General features: G+C 59.6%; 6 protein-coding genes and 1 long non-coding RNA gene across 33 annotated transcripts in view; 3 read left to right on the forward strand and 4 right to left on the reverse strand.

Annotated features, from left to right (window-relative positions):
- Window positions 1-549: 549 nt before the first annotated feature.
- Window positions 550-5,598, reverse strand: CHMP1A (charged multivesicular body protein 1A). Its single transcript, XM_032446999.2, has 7 exons — window positions 5,568-5,598; window positions 5,397-5,416; window positions 4,608-4,685; window positions 4,092-4,238; window positions 3,538-3,666; window positions 3,013-3,200; window positions 550-2,426 (listed from the first exon to the last, which is right to left on the reverse strand). Exons 1-7 carry the CDS (start codon window positions 5,572-5,574, stop codon window positions 2,405-2,407), a joined length of 591 nt encoding a protein of 196 aa, XP_032302890.1. The 5' UTR covers window positions 5,575-5,598; the 3' UTR covers window positions 550-2,404.
- Window positions 5,599-5,784: 186 nt separating this feature from the next.
- LOC146760593 (uncharacterized) lies at window positions 5,785-6,756 on the forward strand. The gene is made up of 2 exons (XR_014947579.1): window positions 5,785-5,858; window positions 6,488-6,756. It is a non-coding gene; the product is annotated as an uncharacterized LOC146760593 (long non-coding RNA).
- Window positions 6,757-6,946: 190 nt separating this feature from the next.
- CDK10 (cyclin dependent kinase 10) lies at window positions 6,947-10,235 on the forward strand. 5 transcript variants are annotated; one of them, XM_085551245.1, is made up of 13 exons: window positions 6,947-7,078; window positions 7,282-7,354; window positions 7,520-7,591; window positions 7,665-7,767; window positions 7,876-7,957; window positions 8,040-8,194; window positions 8,426-8,478; window positions 8,617-8,686; window positions 8,775-8,834; window positions 8,938-9,061; window positions 9,130-9,269; window positions 9,504-9,556; window positions 9,627-10,235. In XM_085551245.1, exons 1-13 carry the CDS (start codon window positions 6,968-6,970, stop codon window positions 9,728-9,730), a joined length of 1,200 nt encoding a protein of 399 aa, XP_085407371.1. In that variant the 5' UTR covers window positions 6,947-6,967; the 3' UTR covers window positions 9,731-10,235. The 5 variants fall into 5 exon arrangements, 4 of the variants coding, with proteins under 4 accessions (XP_085407371.1, XP_015729848.1, XP_085407372.1 ...); XM_015874362.3 differs by having other exon boundaries at window positions 8,127-8,194; XR_014947578.1 differs by lacking the exon at window positions 8,040-8,194.
- Window positions 10,236-10,499: 264 nt separating this feature from the next.
- SPATA2L (spermatogenesis associated 2 like) lies at window positions 10,500-11,833 on the reverse strand. The gene is made up of 2 exons (XM_015874361.3): window positions 11,502-11,833; window positions 10,500-11,430 (listed from the first exon to the last, which is right to left on the reverse strand). The coding sequence occupies exons 1-2, from the start codon at window positions 11,793-11,795 to the stop codon at window positions 10,594-10,596; spliced, it is 1,131 nt and encodes a 376-aa protein (XP_015729847.2). The 5' UTR covers window positions 11,796-11,833; the 3' UTR covers window positions 10,500-10,593.
- A 35-nt stretch (window positions 11,834-11,868) lies between these two features.
- On the reverse strand, window positions 11,869-15,601 carry VPS9D1 (VPS9 domain containing 1). Its single transcript, XM_015874358.3, has 15 exons — window positions 15,491-15,601; window positions 15,323-15,395; window positions 15,166-15,258; window positions 14,943-15,096; window positions 14,521-14,632; window positions 14,377-14,439; window positions 14,181-14,233; window positions 14,005-14,092; window positions 13,803-13,888; window positions 13,249-13,712; window positions 13,046-13,175; window positions 12,776-12,969; window positions 12,630-12,696; window positions 12,160-12,264; window positions 11,869-12,008 (listed from the first exon to the last, which is right to left on the reverse strand). Exons 1-15 carry the CDS (start codon window positions 15,599-15,601, stop codon window positions 11,933-11,935), a joined length of 1,869 nt encoding a protein of 622 aa, XP_015729844.3. The 3' UTR covers window positions 11,869-11,932.
- Window positions 15,602-15,611: 10 nt separating this feature from the next.
- On the forward strand, window positions 15,612-22,409 carry ZNF276 (zinc finger protein 276). Of its 8 annotated transcripts, none has more exons than XM_015874356.3 (11): window positions 15,612-15,998; window positions 16,746-17,055; window positions 17,159-17,211; window positions 17,408-17,899; window positions 18,646-18,724; window positions 19,800-19,880; window positions 20,168-20,278; window positions 20,356-20,431; window positions 20,688-20,805; window positions 21,065-21,164; window positions 21,605-22,409. In XM_015874356.3, exons 1-11 carry the CDS (start codon window positions 15,803-15,805, stop codon window positions 21,888-21,890), a joined length of 1,902 nt encoding a protein of 633 aa, XP_015729842.2. In that variant the 5' UTR covers window positions 15,612-15,802; the 3' UTR covers window positions 21,891-22,409. The 8 variants fall into 8 exon arrangements, 3 of the variants coding, with proteins under 3 accessions (XP_015729842.2, XP_085407346.1, XP_015729843.2); XR_014947568.1 differs by having other exon boundaries at window positions 15,708-15,998; window positions 18,646-18,692; XM_015874357.3 differs by having other exon boundaries at window positions 15,715-15,998; window positions 20,177-20,278.
- The window catches only part of FANCA (FA complementation group A), a 31,268-nt gene continuing 30,535 nt past the window's right edge, over window positions 22,320-23,052 (reverse strand). For all 16 annotated transcript variants that reach the window (XR_014947566.1, XM_015874352.3, XM_015874353.3 and 13 more), the window contains one exon: window positions 22,320-22,579. Coding sequence is in view for 15 of the 16 variants with exons in the window: in XM_015874352.3 (XP_015729838.2) it covers window positions 22,472-22,579 (108 nt within the window). In the remaining variant the exon portion in view is untranslated. The remainder of the gene's footprint in view (window positions 22,580-23,052) is intronic.

Raw genomic sequence — 23,052 nt, forward strand, 5'->3', positions numbered from 1 at the left:
GAGGAGATGAGCCCCGGTCCCATCAGGACGGCACCCATGGGTGGGGGGTGCTGGGGGCAGGTCTGGGTCTGTGGGGTGGGAAATGCTGGAGCTCACTTCGTGGAGTTGGGGGCTTCCCCTCGGCAAACCCGAGCTTCTCAGAAGGGCAAGGGAAAGGCGTGGGGAAGAGCACAGTGAGCTCAGCAGCCTGAGAACAAAGCTGGGAAAAAGGATCTAGAAAGGAGGCAGCCATCCTGGGCTGTGTTGGCTGCGCCACAGCTGCTGCAGCCCCTGCTCACCCTGTTCCCCCAGCACAACCACAGGAAGGGAAGCGGTCCCTGCAGGGACGTGCCTGTGTCCTTAACACACCAGGGCCTTCTCCTGACCCCCAGCAGGAGCTGGCTGCCCTTTCCCTGGGCAGGAAGGCTGCAGGAATGGGCCTCTTCCTGCTCAGCTCAGCCCCACGTTGGCCGTGGGTGCTCTGCCCCACAGCTGCAGTTGGGTTTTCAACCCACAGCAGGGAACGGGCACAGCCCAGACCCCCCTCTTCTGCCTAAACACACCACGACGGATGTTCAGAGTGTTTATTTCAAACAGCATTAGGTAATCAACAGGGGTTTGAAGGAAAAAAAAAAAAAAAAAGAAGGAAAAAAAAAAGGCAAACAAGACAAGCTTTAAAAAAACATCACCACAGATCAACACACAGAGAAAAATCAGATGGGAAAAGGGAGTAACTGCAGGGACAGGGTCTCTCTGGGGCTCATCCCAGCCCCACACATGGTGCCCACACAGGGCCAGCAGCCAGCAGTGCCACCCCATAGCGCAGGCACCTCCTATGCCCTCATCACCACCCCGTGTCCCCATCGCAGCACACGAGGGAAGAAGGCTCTTCTGGTCACCAGCCACGTGCTGCCGAGGCCATTGAACTCAGAAAAAATAATCAAAGCAGTGAGAATTGTTGTTGTTACAAGCGCTGCGGTGTCCCTGACCCCAGGGCCAGGCCCAGCACTGCAGGAGGAGGGATGGAGCTGCCTGCCCTGTCCCCACATCGCTGCTGCCCTGTCGATAGCAGCCAATGCCCCGCTCCCACTGCAGCTGTGCATGACTGAAGTTCCCATTGCAGCCGATGGAGCAAAGCTGCCATTCCACAGCAGGGCTGGCTGCATGCTTCACTGCTGGGCTCCAGCACTGCAGGGCCAGGCAGCTGGAGCACACTGCCTGCAGCCTGGAATTCCTCATGAGAGGCAAAGGAAACTTCATTTCCTTCCTGTCAGCTCCCCATCCATCCCTTAACTCGGCGGTGTCTGTGTGAAGGGGCATTGAAAACCTCAGCCCAGAGGAAGGCTCTGAGTTGTCTTCCACTGTGGGTGGAAGCTCGGTTACAGATGCAGCAAGGTGGGGACAGCAGAGTGGGAATGGCAGCAGGGGCAGCAGGGGCCAGGCACAGCACAGGGCTGGAGGGTGCACAGTCAGGGCAGTCTGGTATTTACATCAGCGCACCCATCCAGCAGCAGAACGCTGGGATTAGCCTGCAGTCACCAAGGACAAGAGCAGCTGAGAGCCTCTCCCAGCTGCAGGGCACTGGGCATGGACCGGGCACAATGGTAAGTCATGGCACAGAGAGCTCACTGCCAAACTGTACTGGTGGGAGGCGGTGGATGCATGGATTCGCACACACAGGCTTGTGCAGAGCAGGAGGAGGGTTTCAAAGGTCACTTTGTGGTCAAGAGAAGCAAGGGGGGTTGGCCTGCCATGATGAGGTGAATCTGCAAGGAGAAGCCTACAAAGCAGGGCACCCACATATGGCTATGGAGCGAGAAGAGAGGGCTGGGCAAGGGCACTGCTTCCTGCAAGGCACAAAGCCCCCAGAAACACCATGGCCCCATCCTCATCCCCCACTGTAACTCTGCTCCATGTGGACAGACACTTGCTGTAGGTCCCCAGCAAAGTGCTGCCCAGAGCACAGAAGCCCCAAACCAGGTAACAACAGAAGCAGGCTACACAGGGAAGAGGCAGACAGCCAGCACCCCAGGAGACACTGCGACCCACCTCCAGAAAGATTCATTTAGTGTTAAATCACATTGCATCACGGGACACTGCGAGAAGCCAGCAGCGACCCTCAAATGAAAAACACCCTAAAATAAGAAACAGCAAAGTACTCGTCAAGCCCAGATAAGGGCTGTCCTTGGCTCCACACCCCCTATCGGGATCTCTGCCTGCTCTGGTCACTACTGCACCCCAAAAGAAGAGTCTGCAGGGAGGCGGACAGGGCTGGGGACACGCTGCTGCAGGAGGAGTTGGCCCTGCCCAGCCAGCAGGTCAGAGCAAGGACGTGGTAAAGGCAGAGAGGAAGGAGTCCTGAGTCCCTCCGGCCCCATAGACCATAAAACCAGCATGGCAGCAGTCCGCCGGGGTGACAGGAGATCTAATTCCGCAAGGCAGCCAACCTGAAAGGAAAAAGACAAGAGGAAACCAGCATGAGAGCAGCCAGAAACAGCCTGAAGGACCCATCAGCCTGGCCATGCAGGACACAGCTCTGCACAGAAGCCTCCAGAGGGACTCTGGCTGCAGCCTCATGGGGAGCAGCAGGGAGGGAGCAGGGAGAGGAAGCCCATCGGTTCCTCCTGGGGCAGTTCCAGCAAAACAGCCTGTTCCTGGAGCTGATTGAAGGTCAGCATCAAGCGTTCCAGAGCAGTAGCAGCTGCGTGGAGACGAGCACAGAGCAGGGGCAGACGGCTCTGCTCCAGATTGAGAGAAGCCCGCTGCCAAGTGCCAGCAGCCACCCCCGTCACGAGCCCTAATGGCTACTTTGCCTGCCTGCCTGCCTGCACCCTCCCCAGGCCTCACGAAGCACCACAGGGGCTGCCTGGCAGATGCTGCAGGCTCCAGTTTGCCCAAGCTAATACCACCAAGGGGCTCGGCACCCACTCCATCAACCACACTGCATTAAATCACTCCTCACATCAGTGAGAGACACCTGGGAAGAATTCAAACTGCCTCAACATGAGGTGAAGGACCTGGGAGAGAACAAACCTCCGTGACAGCTGGTCTTCCTGGGAGCGCATCGAGCTCTCCCCTACTGCTGAAGCACCCTCAGGGAGCTGGCTGAGCTGGTCCATGATCTCCAAACCATTCTCCTCTGCAATCTGCACAATGAGGCTGTCCACCTGCTCCTGTGGCGTGGTCAGTGTGGTAGCGGAGCTCATGGAGTCCTCCATGACCTGCAAAAGAGACAGCATGTCAGCCCACCTCGCGGGGAAAGTCACTCAGCTCAGCATGGCTTCTTTCCCTCAAAAATCAAACTGCAGACCCCATATTGCCGCCAGCCCCTTCACCAGAACAGCCTCCATGGCCTCATGCCTGACAGCAGAACTGCAGTGGAAAGGGGGGAAGGTGCAGTCCTCCATAGCTCCATCTGAGTAACCACTAGCTGGGACAGCACCTTTGCTTTTCTTCCCTTGCCTGCTGGTTTGCCCCCCTTACACAGCAAACACTTTCTCTGCTAGGCAGCAGAGCAGTCCCAGTCCACCCAGACCCCTCGAGACCATCTCCACTTACCGATGTATGAACATCCAAATTCTGAACCTGCTGCTCGAACTTATCCATCACTGCAGACACCTTCTGAAGGTCCATGGAGCTCAGAGCTTTGTCCAAAGCTTTGGTCACCTGAGCCATGTTTTTCGTCACCTGCAAGAGGATATTGCTTCATGGATGCTGTCCAAAAGCAAAGTCATCCCTGCTGAAAGTAAAGCCCTGGCACACAGCCCCAGGCAGAGCACAGTCAGAGGTACCACACCAGCCCTGCAGCTCTGAGCAGGATGGGTCCCAGCCCACATCTCAGTAAACACAACATGCAATGGCTGGCACAGACAAGAGAGCAGGCATGAGCCTCCTTAATTAGAACCATAATAACGCAGCCAGGAGAGCTCGCTGTGGGAAACCAGAAGCTTCACTAAACTGAGAGTGACTGGGCTCACTGCAAAGCTCTACAGGATCCTCATCTGAGAACGAGGAAGTCCAAGGTTCAAGGCAGATGAGAAGGGAGGAGCCAACACTCTACCCAGGGCACACACTGCTCTCAGAACCCCGTGCTGAAGAACAGAGGCTCTTACCCCCTTCATTGTCACTGCTGTCTGCACCTTGGAGGCCACAGCATCCACTCGGGAAGCCATGCGGAGCCAGTTCAGCCCCTCGTTCTTCTTGCGGATGGCATTCTCTGCGTAAACACGAGCACACTCCACATTCTTCTGCTGAAGGGCCTGGAAGAGCAAAGGGCAACCGCGTGCACCAAGAAACCACCCCGTATTTATAAACAAGCATTCCCATTTTCTGCCTGACGGACTTGCAGCAGGAAACAGCTCATCTGCGACCTCTATAAACACTGAGCACACCCTTGGAAGGGAATTAAATCCCTCTGTGTCACAGTGATACACTGCATCTGCTCAGCAGATTTGAGATCTCAGGGTGAGACTTCAAAACATGCTGAGAGCAAGAGAAGAAACTGCCCCTTTTCCTCCATCTGTCAGCAGTACACAGCTATTGGGGCACAAGAAGAGGCAAGGTCTCCAGCTGCTCAGCGCAGCATTCAGATTGTTAGCATCATGGCTTTGCAACAAGCTCCCACCCACCTTCTTGACTTTGGCTTGCTCTGTCTTGGAGTCCTTCTCAGCTTTTTTGGCAAGTTTCTCCAGCTGCTTCGCTGTGAACTGCAGAGAGACCTGCGGGTTAGTGCCAGGACACAGCAGGGAGCCAGCAGCAGCAGCACATCTGTGGCACTGACCACTCACAGAGCACATACGAGCTGCCAACATGAGCTCTATGAGTTGGTGCAGCTTCCCAGCTTAGCAGGGACCCATCAGGTTCTGAGGAGGTTTCAGCTCCCCCCAGGGCTGCGATGCTGGTAGAAGCAATGGAAGCTCCCAGCGCACACAGCGTGTCGGGGGCCAGTTTTCCTGCTGTGGTGATGGGAACAAGTTTGGCAGCGGTTGCTTGGCTCATGAGCCAAACCAAGCAGAGCAGCAGCACCACGCTGCAGGTCTCAGCAAGGCGGGGGGTTCAATGTTGTGTTCATGGGTGTCCCATCCAGCTCAGTTTGTTTGTTTAAATGTATTCCGGTTACTCTCACACCCCGCGCTCCCTTCTGTCAGCAAGGGGAAGGCAGCGCAGCGCCACCCGGAGGCGCCGTTCGTGCCGATAGAGACGGGACAGGCCGAGCTCCCGGGGATGGTTCCGACACCGACACCGGAGTGACGGCACCGGATCGGGGCGGGGCTGAGCCGCAAACTCGGCCCTAGAACGGACAGCGGGACACGGGGCGGGGGGACCGATAGGGGCAGGGGGGGCTCAGGGCCGTGACGCCGTTACCGGCCCGTGGTGACGGTACGTTACGGAGCTCCGGGGGATCGGCGGGCCCTCACCTTCAGCTGGAAGAGCGTGTCTGCAAGAGAAAGAGAGCATCGCCTCAGCACCGGGCACCACGGCGCACCGGGACACAGAGCGTACGCCGGTTGGCCTCACAGCCTCTATGTGATACAGCAGGGCCGCACCGAGCCCGGCCCGGCGGAGCCCCCGCTCCCAGCGCTCCTTACCGTCCATCCTGCCCTGCCGCCGCTTCCGGGTGTCGCCGCCGCTTCCGGCTGCGGCCGCCGCTGCTTCCGGGGTGAGCGCGCCACCCCGTGTCGATGGCGCCCCCTGGCGGCGGGGCGGACACGTGGGCGGGGGGGGGTGGAACGGTGGGACCGGGAGGGTCGGGGCGTGGTGCGGGACCGGGGGGGTCAGAACGGGGATGGTGACGTGTGTGTCACCGGGACATCACAAAGGGACCGAGAGAGCACCAGCAGCCATGGGGCAGCTGCTCTGCAAGGACGTAGGAGCAAAGGGTAACGGGAGACCGTACTGTGATGGAGATAGGGACGGGGATGGGGGGAGGAACGGGGACAGGCGAGGAGGGATTGAGGGTAGGGATGGGATAGGGATGGGATGGGGATGGGGTAGGGATAGAGATAGGGATAGGGATGGGATGGGGATGGGGCAGGGGCTCTCTCTGGGCACACGGAGCTGCCTCTCGCCTCACACCCGCCCTCATTTTGGGTTCATTGTATAAAGATAGAGCCGTTTTCTTCCCATCCTGGTCGTGCAGGGGGAAGATGAAGCAGTGGCACATCACAGGCTGCTCTATTCATGTGCTCTAAATCCCTCGGATCTGGGATGGGTTTGGTCTTTCTTCTTCCTCTCTATCCCACAAAAGAGAAGCACAAAACGAGGCCGTTCCCGTTGTGTTCCCAGCTGGTCGGGTTTTAACGAGCAGCTTTATGACTGTATGCCTAGTGAAGGGTCTGGATGTGGGCAGCAGGTGGGATGGAGCACTCATTGGGGCTCTGAAAAGCTCTTTAGCCTCAGCTCCATCTCCTTTGTTGTCAGGGCAGCCCTGTCACCTCCTGCCTGCTCTGCCCTATGGCAGCTCACTGTGATCCCTCACATAAGCTGTATTTCCCCCTTTGCTCATTAGATCCAGCACAAGACAAACCAGCCGCTCCCACATCCAGCATCTCCGTGTCTCGGCCGCCGGATGAAGGCACCGAAGCGCCATCAGCGGAAGGACCCGGGGCTGGGAAGGAGCAGAATGGGGGCGGCGGGGCTGGCAAGGACAAGTGACCGTCGGGCAGAGGCTGCGAGCTGCACACCGTGACTGCTGCGTGATGATGGACATTGAGAACAACAGGGCCCAGCCTCGGCACTGGGGAGGAGATGGGCAATAAAAGCGAGTGCTTGGAACGAGCCGGGGCTCGAGGACTCAGTGCAGGCCGTGCAGGCCGCGCGTTGCCTAGCAACCGTTGCTTAGGCCCGGCATGAGCGGCGTGGCACAACGGCGCATGCGTGACATTGAGGCTTGCATAGTGCATGCGTGAGGTGACGAGCGTGGCGTTGCGCATGCGCACGGCTCGCCTGGCAGTGGGCGGGAAGCGGTGTGCGCGTGCGCCCCGTAAAGATGGCGGCCGGGGGCCGGGCGGAGGGAGCTGCGATAGAAAGCGAGATGGAACCGCTGCGATTCCAGCGGCTGTGCGGGGATGGGTACTTCGAGGTGCCGGCGTCTGAAAGGGTGAGGGGAATGCGCCATAACGGGGCTTCGAGGGTCGGTTCTGCGCCTAAAGGGGCTTTGAGGGTCGGGGTCTGCGCCTGAGGGGGCCTTGAGGGCCGTTGGTTGTGGGGAGGCCCTGAGGCGGGCGGCCGCTGTGCTGAGGGCAGTGAGCAGGGACCGCCCCTGTGTCAGCCCGTGTCTGTGATGCGGAACTTTGGTTCCAGCTGGGGAAATGCCGGAGCGTGAAGGAGTTTGAGAAGCTGAATCGGATCGGAGAGGGCACCTACGGCATCGTGTGTAAGTGTGGGGCTGCATGGAGCCGGGCTGGAACGGTGGGCATGTAGTACAGCTGTCCGTACCTGGAGACTGTGGGACTGAGGATGAGAAGCGTGAGGCTCAGCAGTGCCTGTGTCCCTTTGGCTAAACCTCGTGCTGAACACCCGCCGTGTGCTGCTCTTCCAGACCGTGCCCGGGACACTGTGACAGATGAGACTGTGGCACTGAAGAAAGTGCGGATGGACAATGAGAAGGAAGGTACATGAGGAACAGGGATGGCTCCTGGCCTCCAGCTGAGGTTGTGGTGCAGTGTGGTTCTCACTGCCCCCAGGAATGCCCGTCAGCAGCCTGCGGGAGATCACCCTGCTCTTGGAGCTCCAGCACCCCAACATTGTGGAGCTGAAGGAGGTGGTTGTGGGGAACCATCTGGAGAGGTGAGAGCCTCCCTGAGTGCCCTCCACCCTTCAGAGGTGATGCCCCCTCAGTGCTCTCAGGTACATTTCATAGTACTGAGCAGTGAGATGCCTGTGTCTCCTCTACAGTATTTTCCTGGTGATGGGCTACTGTGAGCAGGACCTTGCCAGCCTTCTCGAGAACATGCAGACACCTTTTTCAGAGGCTCAGGTAAAGACTGGGACAGGCTTTTAAGAATATCACCCGTTGAGAAAGGGCTGTGAGTCCAGCCACCAGCGTGGATTCCTTGCAGTTTGCAATCCGCCTTATGCTGGTAGCTTCAGCAGGGCTGGCTGGTGCTGTTCACGTGCTGGGGGACACTCCTGCCCTCTTTCTTCAGGTGAAATGCATCATCTTGCAAGTCCTCAAGGGTCTGCAGTACCTTCATGAGAGGTACATCATCCACAGGTGAGAGCGGTGGGAGAGGTTGGGTGTGTGGTAGGGGGAGGAATTGCTGGGAGGCAGCCTGATGAAGCAGGGGCTTGGAGCAGCCCCTTGGCTTTGCTGTGCAGTTTGAGAGCTGGGGCAGGGAAAACAAGGGATGGTGATGTTCACCTCTTAGTGGTCGGTCAGCACTGGGGCTCTTTGTCCTCCTGAGTGCCCTGGGGAAGTGCTGACCACCACTCATGTTCTGCACAGGGATCTGAAGGTGTCCAACCTGCTCATGACCGACAAAGGCTGTGTGAAAATAGGTGAGCCCCTGGCTGCTGTCATGTGTCTGGCAATCCGGCTCCTGCTGCAGATGTGCCTGCAGTTGTCCCTCTACTCCACAAGCAGGCAAAGCATGGAGCTTTCCTCTTTCCTATCTCGAATCCTTTTCTTTCTTGCAGCGGATTTTGGTCTGGCACGTACATATGGGATGCCACCACAACCCATGACCCCCAAAGTCGTCACGCTGTGGTGAGTGGTCAGTGTGGGATGATGTGAAGCAGGTCCTTGCAGCACTGCCTCTGTGGGTGCAGCTAAAGATGGAGCCTTCCCTGCACAGGTACCGAGCACCCGAGCTGCTGCTAGGAGTGACAACACAGACCACCAGCATTGACATGTGGTAAGGGCAGGGGACAGCTGAGGCGGCTGGGTGGTGCCTGGGGGATTTGTAGGAGCCAGGACACCGACAGAGGGATTTCTGCTGACCCCACCAACTCCTGCAGGGCTGTGGGCTGCATCCTCGCTGAGCTGCTGGCTCACAAGCCACTGCTGCCAGGAACCTCTGAGATCCACCAGATAGACCTCATTGTGCAGCTCCTGGGGACACCCAATGAAAACATCTGGCCGGTGAGAATTACCCCACAGTGCTGTCTGCCCTCCTGCCCTGCCTGACACTCCCCTACCCCTTCCCTCAGGGTTTCTCCAAGTTGCCCCTGGTGAGTCAGTACACGCTGCGGAAACAGCCTTACAACAACCTCAAGCACAAGTTCCCCTGGCTCTCAGAAGCTGGGCTGCGTCTGCTCAACTTCCTCTTCATGTATGATCCCAAGAAGCGGTAAGAGCTGCTGTGTGGGCAGGGCTCGGGGCAGGCCCCTGCCTGCTGGTGGGGCTGCCAGCATTACACTGCCTTTGAGCTGAGGACGGCTCAGTGCTGTGGGCAGGTTCTGGAGTGGAAATGGGAGCAGGGAGGAGCGTGGGCAGGGTGGGAGAGCTGGCAGGATCTGAGGGCGAGGGAAGGTGGCGGCATGTTTGGGCTGAGAACTGAGCTTGCCACATCTTGTCCCCGCAGCGCAACGGCAAAAGACAGCCTGGATAGTTCGTACTTCAAGGAGAAGCCCCTGCGTAAGTACATTCCCCACCAGGCAGGGGTGCAGTGCTCGGCCTCTGCTGACCTGTCTCTGTGCCTCCCCAGCCTGCGAGCCAGAGCTCATGCCCACCTTCCCCCACCATCGCAACAAGCGGGCAGCCAGCACCAGCACGGGGACGGAGACCCAGGCAAAGCGCGCCAAGCCCTGAGCCCTGTCCATGTGGAAGAGGTGCAGGGGACTCGAGCTGGGATGGCTGTTGCCAGGGCTGGGTGCTGGCTCTGCCCCACTGCTGGCCAGGCACACAGCTCTCAGTGATACAGCGCTGGGTGCTGTCACCTTTTGGGGTGGCTCTTGGCCACGTTGCCCCAGACCTTCAACAGTTGCATTTAGGGGGGCTGCCTTGGCTAGCAGTGCCCATGTTCAGCCCCTTGCACAGCTGCTCATGTTGGGAACATCCACAGCCTCCCAGCCCAGCAGAGCCCATGTGTTGTATAGTGCTGGCTTCCTTCTGTATGGAGCTGAGAGCACAGCACTGGGTGGGATTCAGCCTGTGCTGCCTCCTCCCCTGTGGGGGGGATGGAGGCATGGACTGAAAGAGGGGAACAGGGGGCTTGGTACAGAGGTGCTGGGTGTCTGGCAGGACCAGCTCCGGCCTGTACTGGCTGCATGGTGCAACACTGACTCTGTTGTCAATAAAAACAGATACAAAGGGCGGTGGTGGTGAAAACTCCCTATGGCGCTACCCAGGCGAGATGCTGAGCCTGGCCTCCATCAGCCCCACGTCCCTACCTTGGTCCTCCCTTGTCCTATCATTGCCTACCCATCTAAAAGTCCATCCCCCTCCTGTTTATAATCCCCTTTTAAATCCTAGTAGGCCGCAGTGAGTTCTCCTTGCAGCCTTCCCTTCTCCAGGCTCACACTAAAGTTTTCCACCCCCCATGGCCTCGTCCTCTCCCTGCCAGAACAAAAGCACCGAGTCACGATGCAGCCACACTTTACTGGGAGTCATCGAGTCACTTACAGCAGGAAGCAGAGCAGGGCCCAGCTCCCCGCACCGCCGTGCTGTGCCCACTATGGCCGGGTGCTGGTGCCGTCAGCCAGCAGCATGTCCACCTCCGTGCGCTGCAGCCACAGCCGCTGCTGCCGCTCACAGCGCAGCTCCTGCCCGCGGTGCCGGCTGCGACAGGCCAGCCCGGCTGCGCAGCTCCCGGCGTGCAGCTGCTGGCAGGTGGTGCAGCAGAACGCGGGCAGCGAGCCCTGCTGCAGGCACGAGTGCAGCTGGTAGGAGGGCAGCTCGGGGAGCAACGGGGGGCTGCTGCCCAGCTCCCCCTGCTCCTGCTGCAGCAAGAAGCCAGAGGAGGAAGGGTCTGCAGCAGCAGGGCAGGGGAGCAGCTCCTGCCGGAGCTCGCTGCGTTCACAGCCGTCCCAGTTCCTCCCGAGCACGCCCTGCAGTCCCGCAGGGTCCCGCTGCAGCTTGTTCAGTGCTGGGGGACTCACATCCCGCTCCCCACCACGTTCAGGGCCGTGTGCCCTCTGCAGACAGCGATCCTCACTGCAGCCCGGTACATCCCCGTACCGCTCCCTGTCGTTGTCCCGGCCCGGCGCCGCTTCCCGCAGCATCTCCACGCAGGTCTCCACGTCCCCGGCGATGCGTCGCGCGTCCAGCAGCTCCTCGACGCTCGGCAGCTTTGGCTGCAGCCGCAGCAGCAGCTCGGCCATGATGTCGCACTCGATCCGGCAGGCGAAGAAGCCGCAGGCGGCAGCGCTGAGCTGGGATCCCGGCGGCGGGCGGCGCACGGCGAGGCGGCGCTGGTCCAGCCGCGTGTAGCCCAGCCGGGCCAGGCTCCGCAGCAGCTCGGCCTCGGGCAGCGCCGCCCGCAGCACGTGCACGTAGGCTCCGGAGAACGTCTGCAAGGACAACGGGGCGGCACGGGGGGGTTCGCTCCACGCACCCACCGGCACCGCGTCCCGGCACCCACCTGTATGGAGCGGAACTCGGAGCGCCAGGGATACAGGTAGAGGTTGAGCGCCGCCCGCTCCAGCAGCTCGAAGGCGGCGGCCAAACCCCGCAGCGCCGGGCCGGGCTCGGGGCGGCCCCGCAGCGCCCGGGACAGCAGAACGGCCGCGTCGTCCTGCAGCGCCGCCAGCAGCCCCGGCTCCGACCGCAGCCGCTGCCGCAGCCGCTCCGCGAACGACGGCTCGGGGCCGGGACGCTCGTGGTCCCGCCGCAGCCCCCGCCGGTACTCGAGCCGCACCGCGGGGCCCGCGCACATCCTGCGGGTCAGCGGCCCGGGACCGGACACCGCGCGGTACCGGTTCCGGTACCGGTTCCGGCCCCGTTTCCCTCCCGGTCCCACGCCCCGCCCGGCGCCCCCTGCCGGCCGGGAGCAGCGCTGCACTTGCCGGCGGCTCAGGGCAGGGTCCGCAGGAACGTGAGAGCGCTCTGCAGCGATGTCAGGCAGTAACCCTCCTCACCCAGCAGCCACCTGCACAGCACCGGGACAGCATCGGTGTAACACCGGTACAACAAACACCGGTACAACACCGGTATAACACCGGTACAACAAACACCGGTACAACACCGGTACCCGGTGGGCTGGGGCCGGCAGGGTCTCGTCTCGCCCCCCCGGCTCGTACCCCTCGTGGATGAACTCCTCCAGCGCCGCACACTCCGACGGCAGCTGCGGCATCGCGCTGCGCAGCACCGCGTACGACAGGAGGGGCAGCAGCTCGTCAGCACCGCTACAACGTGCACCGGGGACACGTCAGCACGGGACACGGGGGGACTCTGCACCCACACCCCGGTCACTGCGGCTAAAGGACCCCGGTCCCACCGCCATGGCGATGGGATCATTGCCCCATCGGCCCAACACAACCAGCACGGCACCGCCGGGCCACAGCACGGCAACAGAACCAGCAGCTCCCAAAGGGGAACAGCAAACCCAGTGCGGTACCGTTAACAACCAGCAGGAACCATCAGCACAACCCACAGCAGGGACCACCGGGCTGACACACACCCCTACAGGAGCCCCCAGCCCACACACAGCACAGGGACCCTCCAGCCCCCCTCCCCACCCCACGGCAGCAGGGCTGCACCCCGCACTCACATGGTGCCAGCACTGGGAGCGCTGCAATACTCCTCGGCGCACTCACAGATGCTGCGCAGGGCTCGCACTGCAGCACAGAGCAGAGCACAGCGCTCAGGACCATCCCATGGACCCACAGCGCCCAGCTCACACCGCCCCGGACCCACCGATGCAGTCCAGCTTCCTGCGGGGACACGTCTCCAGGGGGATGAGGCGCAGCTCCTCGATGGCAGCTCCATAGGGCGGGCGGCTGGACGTGCTGGGGAAGAGCCGAGGGGACAGCCCCAGGTCTGCGGGGCTGGCGTGGCGGTGCCGCTCCATGCTGCGAGCCAGGGCTTCCTCCTGGGGCCGGTGCACGATCCTGGGGACAACAGGGTGGGGGATGGTGGGGGGGGGCCATAACAGCAGCCCCCAGCTCAGCCCTGGACCCACAGTACCTGTAGAGAGCCAACAGCGGGGCCCACAGCGGGGGGAAGAAGGCGTCCTCGATGCAGGCCAGGCACTGATCCTTGCCGGCAGCAGTGTTCAACCCCTCAAATGCCAGCAGCGTCAGGGACAGCAGCCTGTCTGGGAATGGAAGAGTTACGCAGCTCACCTGGACGGGTACACTGAGACCACGAGAACCACGGCCGCCCCTCACCGATGGCGTTGTGGATGTCCCGCACGATGCCCTTCAGCTGCTCCTGCAGCGATGTTGCAGGTTTGGGCCCAGCCGTGGTTTCTCCTGGGGGCCAGTCCTCAGGCGACGCCAGGAACCGTTCCAGGTCCTCAAAGGAGCTCTCCCGGGGAGACCGGGGCTCCCCTTCTGCCCTGGAGGCATCGGAGCTGCCATCGGCCAGGGTTGCTCCGGAGATGCTGTGCCGCAGCGTGGCTGGGCCGTGCTCCGGCACCGAGAACATGCAGTGCAGGCTGCGGGAGGCTCGGAGCCGCCGCCCCCCCGGCTCTGCAGGCAGCAGCCCCCCTGCGTCCAGAGAGAGGAAGGCGAGGCCGATGGGGGCTGCAGGGGCGGCCTCGGGGTTGTTCTGGCTGACAGCTGGGTACAGCCGAGTGTACACCGCACACTGCAGCTTGCGCAGGAGCTGGGCAATGGGGTGCTCTGGGAAGCTGGAAGCAGAGGGACAGGGGTGAGCAGGGGACAACGGCAAGTGCTGTGGCCCTCCAGCGATGTGAACAGCCCTGTCAGCCCCACAGTACCTGAGGAGGCAGGAGAAGAGCCCCGTCACCAGGGACAGGTCTGACGGGCTCCTCTTCAACCTGGCTTTCCACTGCCGCGGCCAGTCCTGGGGGAGTGCTCACAGCAGGTTAGTGGGACGTGGGAATCGCCCCTCTCCCTGATTCCCAGCACAGCCCTCTGCATTCACAGCGTCCACAGCAGCAGCCTCCAGCGCATACTCACGTGGTCCTGTTCATACTCGAGGATGGCAGCATAGAGCTCTCTCTGTTCCTGCTCCTCAGGGGTTAGGGCCACACTGCTGGAGAACCTCCTGCGAGTGCCACAGTGCCAGGTGAGGGGTCTGCAGGGAGCTCCGCACCTTCACGGTCCCCACTGGGACCCCCCAGCCCCCCCCTCACCTGTTGGCCGCCTCCTGCAGCCGCAGCCGCCGCTCCTCCATTTTCCTCTGCAGCTGGGCCATGGCAGAGTTAAGGCACTGGAAGTGCCGCAGCAGTGAGCCAGCATCTCACCCGGCACAGCCCTGAGGTGGTTGATGAAGTAACAGCCACAAGCACAAGCCCCCTGCTTTAGGCACTCCCTTAGTGGAAAGGATACGGTCTCCTCTCGTGCCCTGGCTATCACCAGGTTCTCCATCATCTGCCGCTGTAGAGACAGCGTCTGCCAAGCAATGAACACTACATGGGTGACACCTGCTCAGAGTCCCGGTGCGGGACTCATTGGACCCAGCTCCCCACTCACCAGCGAGGTTTTCTGCAGGGCCTGGCTGGGGTTGAGCCGTGCCACCCGCGCCTCGTAGGCAGCCTTCAGCTTCTGGTTCTGCAGCGATGCCTCCTCCAGTGGCGTCAGCTCCCTGCAGGGAATGAGCTGAACACTGTGGTGGCCTTCAATGTGAGCCAGGCATCCTGGCCAGCTGGGACCCTTCCAGGCTGAAGAAGAGCTCTGCGATCCACAAACTCACCCCACAACATCCATAACCACCTCTATCTATAAGCTGTGTCCCTAAGCTCCGCACCTACCTGCTGCTTGGGAGAAGAGCCCAACCCTGCCCTGCTTTTCTCCATTGAGTGGAGCACTGTGGTCCCCCTGCCCCTCCTTTTCCCCCTCCCCATAGGATTTGTGCTGTGGTCCATTTGCACTCGCTGTCCCCCAGCCCCACTCACTTGCGCGCACTCTGTGCCTCAGCGATCTGCAGCTTCTGGAAGATCTCTGGTGGCAGGAACGGCGACAGCTTCCCTCCCTCGTCAGAGAAAACCCTGCGGTGCCTGGAGCTGGGCGCGGGTCCCCCCGCTGTGCTCGGTTTGCCCTTGTTTTTCCCTATGCGGGATGACACGGCTCCATCAGCCCATTGAAGGCTCCGGTCCCGCTGGTGCTGCCGTTACTCACCCAGCGTGGCCGCCAAGGACTTGACCCTCTCCAGACACTGCTCCGCCAGCTTCAGCATCTTGGGGGTGTCGGGGCCGAGCCCTTCGCTGTGCTCTGTGATATGGGGCGTCACTGCCCTGCGTGGGGCGGGGGGAGGGACCGGGGGGGGGGTTGTTACCTGTGAGCCCCGCCTCGTCCTGCAGGGCCTGCGAGATGAGGGCGATGCTGTGCAGGTATTGAATATAGGCGTCCTGCGGGGACATCAATGGGGATGATGCGGGGATGGACACGAGACCTGGCTGTTGCGGTAGGATAACGGCCCCCCGCCCCGTGCCGTGCTGCTCACCCGCGTCCTCCCCGCGCTGTCCATCTCCAAGGCCCCGCTCGCCGCCCTCATGGCGCCCTGCAGAGCTCGGCCCGGCCCGGCTCCATCCCCAGCACCGCCCGCCGCCGCCATCACGGCCGGAACGGAGACCGCGGCGACACGGAGTTCCCGGGGGGAACTTAAAAAGCGAAGGGATGAAACCGGAAGTGCGGCCGGAGAGTGTTTCCGGAGGGACATCAAAACGGAAGGCACGAACCGGAAGTGCAGCGGCGGGTCTTCCGGCCCGCAAGAGGGCGCCGTTCAGGCGGGGCGCGGCGGGACCGGGCGGCCGCGATGAAGCGCGATCGGCGCGGGCGGTTCCTGGCGGCAACGGGCGGCACCGGGGCGGCATCACCCGATGGACGGGGGCGGCCAAGGGACAAAGGGGATGAGGAGGAGCGGGAGACCGGGACCGGACCGACCGCGGGGTGGGAACCGGTGGCGGCGGAGGAGTCCGGATGGGCACGGCCCGGCGGGGCGGCGGACGGAGGTGAGAGACGGGACGGGACGGGACGGGCTGCGGGGCAGCGAGCGGCTCGAAGCGACCGGGGGGAACCGGGGGAACCGGGGGAACGGCGACATGAGCGGCACCGACACGGGGTAACGAGCTGCGGGACGCGGCCTGTGTGTGTGTGTGTGTGTGTGAGTGCGGTCAGTGACGGGTGTAACGGGGCGGTGTTGGAGGCGCTGCCGGCCGTCACGGCGCTGTGAGCAGCCGAGAGTCCCGGTACAGCCAGCACCGGGCAGTGCACGGACACAGCCCGCAGAGCGGAGCTGCGGGTCGGTCTGTGCTATGGGGCAGCGGCTGCTCCAGCCCCGGTGTGCAGCTCATCATTGGTGCCGTGTGCGGCTGTGGGGCCGTCAGGGCGATGGCAGCACGGGGCTGCGCTGCGGCTGCTGCATGTTCGTACCATAAACAGTGGAGGGGGAATAGGAGCATTTGAGCTGCAGCAGCGTTGGTGGGAGCTGGATGTGTGAGAGCCCTGAGAACAACGGAGCTGGGTCTGGAGCAGCAGCACAGGGTGCCGGGCGGGGATGCCGTGATGGTTTGTGGGGTCCCAGCGCTGCTCGGAGTCACGCAGGTCTCGCTCCCGGTCAGTGCTGGTGCTGTAGCCGGGGCTGTGACGGCAGCGTGGGCTCGGATGACAGGACGGGGATGTCGCCTCGCAGTGTCCCATCGCCCTCGGGCTGCAGCCGCTGCGTGCTCCTGCAGCCACATCCCGTCCTTCTCTCGCAGGGGTCGGCAGAGCGCTGAGCACCGGGTACTGCCGCCTCTGCCACGGCAAGTTCTCATCCAGGAGCCTGCGAAACGCCTTCGGGAAGGTCCCTGTGATGGGGGAGAACTCGGAGAAGCAGCGCCGCGTGGATCAGGTTTTCTTCACGGATTTCCAGCGGCTCGTGGGGGTCGCGGTGCGTCAGGACCCAGCGCTGCCGCAGTTTGTCTGCAAGAAATGCCACGCTCAGTTCTACAAGTGCCGCAGCGTCCTCAGGACCTTCATTCAGAGGGTGAACGCATCCCCCACCGGCCACGTCAAGTCGAAAGGAAAGTAGGTTGCATCTCTGTGCTCCTGGTGGTCGCTGGGAGGAATGAATGGCCGCGTGTTCCATATGGTTCCTCTAATGCTACCTGTGCTGTTCTGGCTTTTGCAGGAGCGGTGCGGCCCCGGCCCAGCCTGGAGTGGAAGGAGGTGCCTCCTGTCTGGGTGAGTAGCTGCTCACGGAGCAGCAGGGAAGGGTTGGTTGTCAGGGGTGCTGAGGGCGGTTCTGGCATATGGGGATGCAAAGAGCAGCCTGTAGGCTGCCTCCCTCACCTGCTGCCGTGTGCCTCGGTGTGGGTGTGCAGAAGGGACGGGTCTGCAGGCTCTGACCCTGTGCCTGCTGCTTCTCCCCCTCCAACAGTCGACCTGATCACCTCCAGCCCGCAGTGCCTGCACAGCCTGGTGACGTGGGCACACGCACACGCCGGGGGCTGCCAGTCGGTGCCGAGCCTGCAGAGCGTGCTGTCCTCTGAGTACTGCGGGATCATCCGCGCCGTCTGGGGCTGCGGGGACGGGCACGACTACGTCATGGACACGGATTCTGACTGTAGCACGGTGCTCGTTGACAATGCCTTGGCTGTCAAACGGGAGTGGAACAAGAGCATGGCGCAGCGCTTGACGGACAACGGGGCGGACAATGCTGAGGCTGTTCCTGCTCCCAAACCCCAGCATGCTCCAGTAAGGACAACTCCTTGTCAGCAGCCCGCAAACAAAGGGACCGCAGCAGTGCCACTGAAGTTGGAGAATGAGCCATCGCAGAACAGGGATTCATCTCATTCTCAGCAGGACAGCACAGCCTCGTTACAGGAGAAAGCCTTGCCCCAGCCCGTGTCACCACTGAGCGGTGCCACAGGTAAGGGATTTCCCTTCTGATCACACTCCAGGCCTCTGGGTAAGACAGAGATCTGCCCAGGGAGCGCTGCTGGGCCTGGCTGCCCCTCCTTGGGGACTAATAGGGCATTTGACCTGTGGCTCAGAAGTGCTGGTTGCCCAGAGGATCAGCTCTAGTCTTGCAGAGGGAAGGGGGATGTGAAGCTTTGGCTGGCCCAGCTGTCGTGCAGCCAAGCTGGTCTCCTTGCCTCTGCACATTGTTTTCCCTTCTGATGATGGGGTGAGATGTGGCTGTTCAGCTGGCTGTGTCTATCTGGCCCTGCTCGCACCTGGGACACGCACCATTCAAGCTGTACAGAGCGGTCCCATTCTGTCTGTTTGCCAGGTGGTTATTTGGGATCAATCCAAACCCTGGCTACATGTCAGTCTGGGGGGGGGTTTCCCACCCCGCTGTGACTGCAGGGCAATGTGAGCAGCATGAGGCCCAGGAGCCGTTTCTGTCTGCACAGGCAGCCTTGCTCTTGGGCTGCCTTAATACAGGTTTGCTGCTGCGTTCTTCTGTCTTTTAAAATATGGGGCTTAACACTGATTTTGAGTTTCAGAAGCTGGGATCTGTTTAGCTCCGGCAGTCACATGACGATATGTCTGCTGCTGGAAAGAGAACAGGTAGTCGGAACTGACTGGGGAAGGCGTCTGTTGGTTGCAGAGCAGTAGTGACCTTTTCGTTGCTTTTCCTAGTAACGTTCCTTGTTCTCCTTCGTTCCCTAGGACAGTTGAGTGGGAAGCAGGTTCTGTCTTCAACGTCGGATGAGCGGGTAAAAGACGAGTTCAGTGACCTTTCTGAGGGGTGAGAGAAGAGTGGGTTTAAAATAGCCTTAATGTCTTCTTTGCGAGTATGAAATGACCGCGGAGAGCTTCTCCATGGTCCTCAGAAGGCCCTGGGAGGTGGCACTGAGGGGCAGGGTGGTTTCTCTGCAGCCATGGTCGTAGCACTTGGCTCCCTCCCACGTGCTGCACACACAGCGTGCGCTGTCTGTTGGTTGCTTCCAGCACAGCTGGCTGTGTTGTGCACTGCCCCATGCTCTGGGATAGCAGCGGCCGTGGCAGGGCGGTGTGGGGCTGTGTGGTTCTGCACACTGGCAGAGCTGCTGCTCCGGGCTGTGTGCTGGTAGAGCTGCTGCTGGTTCCCCTCTGCAGCTGTGAGCATTCAGTGTGGGCTCGCAGGCAGGAGCTGCTGCTCTGAAATCACCCTTTTTGTGCACAGGGAGGAGAGTACAGGAAGCCCGAGTGGGATGCAGGCTGCTTAGAGATTGTTCTGAGCTAAGATTTGGCTGAGCCCTCCAGATCTAGTGAGGTGTGTAAACAGCTGCTGGTTGAGTGGAGGTACGGAGGGGCCAAGTGCAAACTTACTGTGGTGTGTCAGCTAAATCTGTCAGCTGTCGTGTCGAAAGCACCACAGGAACCCGCTGCCCCTTTCCTGGCTTCAGAATTAATTGCTTCTTGTGTAGCTTGGGATTTAAAAACAAACAGAAAGATGTGGCTCCTCCCTATGAGGAAATACTGGATGACCTGTAGCTTAATTCACCTGTGCCAGACATTCTTGCTCTACAAAATGACTTTTATTAGCATAGGAAGTAGTTTACAACATCAGACCCTCTCAGAAGCAGCCATTTTTGTTCTCCTGGCAGCAGTTCAGTGATTCTTACAGAGATCTGGTCCTAAGAGGAACCAGTTCTGCTCTTTGCTGTGTTTGGGGGCTGTATTTGCTTTGGGAGATTGTGGGGGAGGAGAACACGTGGAGCCTGGGTTGCCATGCTGTTCTATGGGGAAGATGAATGCTGGAAATAAAGAACATGTTGCTGCTGCTGCTGAAGTGTCGGCCAAGTCCTGCGTTGGTAAAGGGCATCTTCTCTCTTTCTCAGAGACTTCTTGAGCGATGATGAAATCGAGAAGAGAAACATTCAGTCTTCAGACGACTCCTTCGAGCCTTACCCGGAGAAAAAGTGAGGGGCTTTCCCTGCTGTGCAGCACAGCGTGGTCAGCTGTGAGGCTGACAGGAGGGTTGGAACCACCTCTGCTTCCTGGGGTGGGGTGGGCTCAGCTGGGCAAGCTTATTTTCCTGCATGGCTCTGCACTGATACATCAACGTGGCTTGCTTGTGTTTGACAGCATGCTCCTGTTGTTGCCAGGCTAAGCCCCCAGGCCCAGCGTAACATTCAGGGACAATTAGGTGGGAGATCTTGAATCAACATCAATATTATTAAACAGATGCTCTTCTTCCTTCCTGGAGGGTTTCCAGCAAGAAAAGTGACAGCAAAGAAGCAAAGAAAGCAGAAGAGCCCAAAGTAAGGAAGAAGCCGGGGCCAAAACCAGGCTGGAAAAAAAAAATCAAATGTGAAAGGTAATAAGGATCATTCTTTAGTCAGGCTGCAGCCCCAGCTCCAGGCCCCTGGCTGACTGAAAGCCTCTGCTTTGCAGGGAGGAGCTGCCTACCATTTACAAGTGTCCTTACCAGGGCTGCACAGCTGTGTACAGGGGCGCAGATGGCATGAAGGTAAGATCAGGCTTTGTTCTTTCCTCAGCTCAGCAGCAGCTCTTGCAGTGCATTCTGCTGTGCCCTGTGAAATCCCCTCTGCCAGACCTGCCTCCAGATCCATCCCTGCTTTTTCACAGCAAAACAGTGCTGGTACAGGAGGCTTCCAAAATGGGCATCTCATTATTGTGGGATCCAATTTCTTTTCTCTGGGGAAAACGCAGCCCCAGCCTGTGCCTGTTGACCAGCAGTTAGAAGCCGTGTCCTTTCTTTTCAGAAACACATCAAAGAGCATCATGAAGAAGTTCGGGAGAGGCCCTGTCCTCACCCAGGCTGCAACAAGGTGTTCATGATCGACCGGTACCTACAGCGTCACGTGAAGCTCATTCATACAGGTGCGTGTCCACGGGTTCTCATCTCAGCACAGGTGTTACCAACACGGAGCAATTCACTTGTAGGTGCCATAGTGAGACTGTGGGGGCTGTAGAAATGTCTTCCTGACGTGTCAGTCTGCAGCAAGCCTTCAGATATGGGACTCATATATGGGCAAGAGGAGGAATTCAGGCTCTCCTAGGACCCATGGACAGCTGCTTGTGTGTTTCGTGTGCTAAGAAACCAGCACAGTGGGTGAGTGTTTCGTCATTTCCGTTGCAGAGGTACGCAACTATATCTGTGATGAATGTGGGCAGACCTTTAAGCAACGCAAACACCTCTCAGTCCATCAGATGCGGCACTCAGGAGCAAAGCCCCTCCAGTAAGTGTACCTCATTGTGCCTTCAGAGCCAAGGAAATGGACAGGGGGAGTCAGGAGGTTGTGCCGAGCTCTTACTGTCCTTAGTGCAGTGTAATTCTGTGACACTTTTAAGTATTTATCCACTGCCCCAGTGTGTGCCCCAGCTCCAGAGCTTCCCTTTGCTGAGCAGATCTTGCCTCTTCTATGCCTGTCCTTTGGTGTTCAGCTGATGAACGCTCAGCTACAAGCGATGAGCCCCAGAGCTGAGAATGATGATGCTCCTTGACATGGGTGGTTCTAGAAGACGCTCTAAGCCAGCTGCTGAAGGCTGCAGCATTCTTCTCTTGCAGCACCTGCTTCCTATTCAGCACAGGAAAATGTGGGCTCAGTCACTGTGATGAAGGGCTTGGGCTCAGGCTGTGGCTCTGGGCTGGGTGCTGAGCCCACGCTTTGCCTTGCAGGTGTGAAATCTGTGGCTTCCAGTGCAGGCAGCGAGCATCACTCAAGTACCACATGACCAAACACAAAGCGGAGACCGAGCTGGAGTTTGCCTGCGACCAGTGTGGGAAACGTTTTGAGAAGGCCCATAACCTTAATGTCCACATGTCTATGGTGCATCCTCTGACCCAGACTCAGGACAAAACCAAGCCCCTGGAGTCAGAGCCCGTTCTCCTTTTAAATACATCAGGGACTTCAGAAAGCCAGGCAGTAAAGCCAGAAGTGACTGCACAGCAAGAGCCCACCTGAGGAGGATGGGGAAGCTTTCCCAGTCTGGCCCCATAGAAACTAAACGTCAGAGTGGAGATTTTTAATCTACATTTTAGTCTCCAAAGAACTCAATGGAATTAGCTTCAGCTTGCTCAGAAAAAAGCTTGTTATGCTGTGATTCTCCATGCTCACGTCTGATTCAGCAGTGTTGTACTAAGTCTGTCTAATCCAAGGGGAGTGGATGCTCGGCGGCGCCCCTTTGTTCCCCCTTCTCCCTACGCACACAGTTGTAGAAACAAAGTTGGCCCACAACTGTTCCCAACCTGCACAAGCTGCTGCCTGCTCAGAATTGCCCTCGAGTGGCTGTAAGGTACGTGTGATGGTGGAGCAACTTATAGCAGGCATTTTGTTTTGGGGAGAAAAACAAAAAAAAAAGAAAAAAAAGAAAATCCCAAAGCAAGTCTAAACTGAAGTTTGTAACCTACTTTTTATTGTAATAAGAGCTTCATGGTTATGCTTGTAATAAATTATTTACAAAGTAATTGGAAAGAAACAGCACTGGTGGGAAAGGTGGTGTGGTGTCTTTCCCTTTACCTGTAGGCAGTGTGTTCTGTCACCACTCAGAACAGGAACAGCTCCTCATCCACCTCCATGGCCGCAGCAGGCCCCGAGAAGTGCTGCAGGGTGGCTCCCACCTCTGGGTCAAGTTTTTCACATGCCTCCAGTAACTGGGGAGAGAGAAACTGGCATCAGAGCTGCCCCTGCTTCCTCAAAGCAAGCTGCAGCAACAGCAGATCGTTTTGCTGCTTCTCAGCATGTGCAAAAGCAGAAGGGAGAGGTGCTGTCGCTGACTCAGGCAGAACTAACGGGCACAGTGGAGGGGTGGAATTTCAGTGCCTGTCACTTAACCGTGCTTGATATTTTACCTAAGACTGAGCATTAAGGAAGCAGTGAGTGCGAGGCTGCATGAAAGAGCAGTGGTTAATGTTGCTGAGAAATATGGAGCCTGCAGCAGAGGAGGGAGGCCAGCTGGGGCTGTAGCACTCCTTGAACAGCAGGTGTCCTCCACCGCTCCAGCGTTACAGAAGGGCACTGCATACACTGTGATAAGCAGGAGGCACCAGTACCATTGGAGTGTGGCACGAAAGATCTGCATGCTGTCAGTGAGCAGGCAGCCAGCTCAGAGTGATAACAGAGGAAA

Source organism: Coturnix japonica, chromosome 6, assembly GCF_054131305.1.
Source record: "Coturnix japonica strain WE chromosome 6, WE-NBRP24, whole genome shotgun sequence".
NCBI lineage: Eukaryota > Metazoa > Chordata > Aves > Galliformes > Phasianidae > Coturnix > Coturnix japonica.

Excerpts from the sequence above, each read along its gene's own strand:
- CHMP1A (XM_032446999.2), bottom strand. Across the intron at positions 4,686-5,396 it reads ACACGCTCTTCCAGCTGAAG|TTCACAGCGAAGCAGCTGGA; the intron begins GTGAGGGCCCGC and ends GTCTCTCTGCAG. Across the intron at positions 3,667-4,091 it reads CAGCAGTGACAATGAAGGGG|GTGACGAAAAACATGGCTCA; the intron begins GTAAGAGCCTCT and ends ATCCTCTTGCAG.
- CDK10 (XM_085551245.1), top strand. The coding sequence starts at position 6,968 with ATGGCGGCCGGGGGCCGGGCGGAGGGAGCTGCGATAGAAAGCGAGATG. Across the intron at positions 7,079-7,281 it reads AGGTGCCGGCGTCTGAAAGG|CTGGGGAAATGCCGGAGCGT; the intron begins GTGAGGGGAATG and ends CTTTGGTTCCAG. Across the intron at positions 9,557-9,626 it reads CTTCAAGGAGAAGCCCCTGC|CCTGCGAGCCAGAGCTCATG; the intron begins GTAAGTACATTC and ends GTGCCTCCCCAG.
- SPATA2L (XM_015874361.3), bottom strand. The coding sequence starts at position 11,795 with ATGTGCGCGGGCCCCGCGGTGCGGCTCGAGTACCGGCGGGGGCTGCGG. Across the intron at positions 11,431-11,501 it reads CCGAGTTCCGCTCCATACAG|ACGTTCTCCGGAGCCTACGT; the intron begins GTGGGTGCCGGG and ends TTGTCCTTGCAG.
- VPS9D1 (XM_015874358.3), bottom strand. The coding sequence starts at position 15,601 with ATGGCGGCGGCGGGCGGTGCTGGGGATGGAGCCGGGCCGGGCCGAGCT. Across the intron at positions 13,713-13,802 it reads CTCTTCTCCTGCCTCCTCAG|CTTCCCAGAGCACCCCATTG; the intron begins GTACTGTGGGGC and ends CTCTGCTTCCAG. Across the intron at positions 12,970-13,045 it reads CCGCTGTTGGCTCTCTACAG|GATCGTGCACCGGCCCCAGG; the intron begins GTACTGTGGGTC and ends TGTTGTCCCCAG.
- ZNF276 (XM_015874356.3), top strand. The coding sequence starts at position 15,803 with ATGAAGCGCGATCGGCGCGGGCGGTTCCTGGCGGCAACGGGCGGCACC. Across the intron at positions 15,999-16,745 it reads CGGCGGGGCGGCGGACGGAG|GGGTCGGCAGAGCGCTGAGC; the intron begins GTGAGAGACGGG and ends CTTCTCTCGCAG. Across the intron at positions 18,725-19,799 it reads TTCAGTGACCTTTCTGAGGG|AGACTTCTTGAGCGATGATG; the intron begins GTGAGAGAAGAG and ends TCTCTTTCTCAG.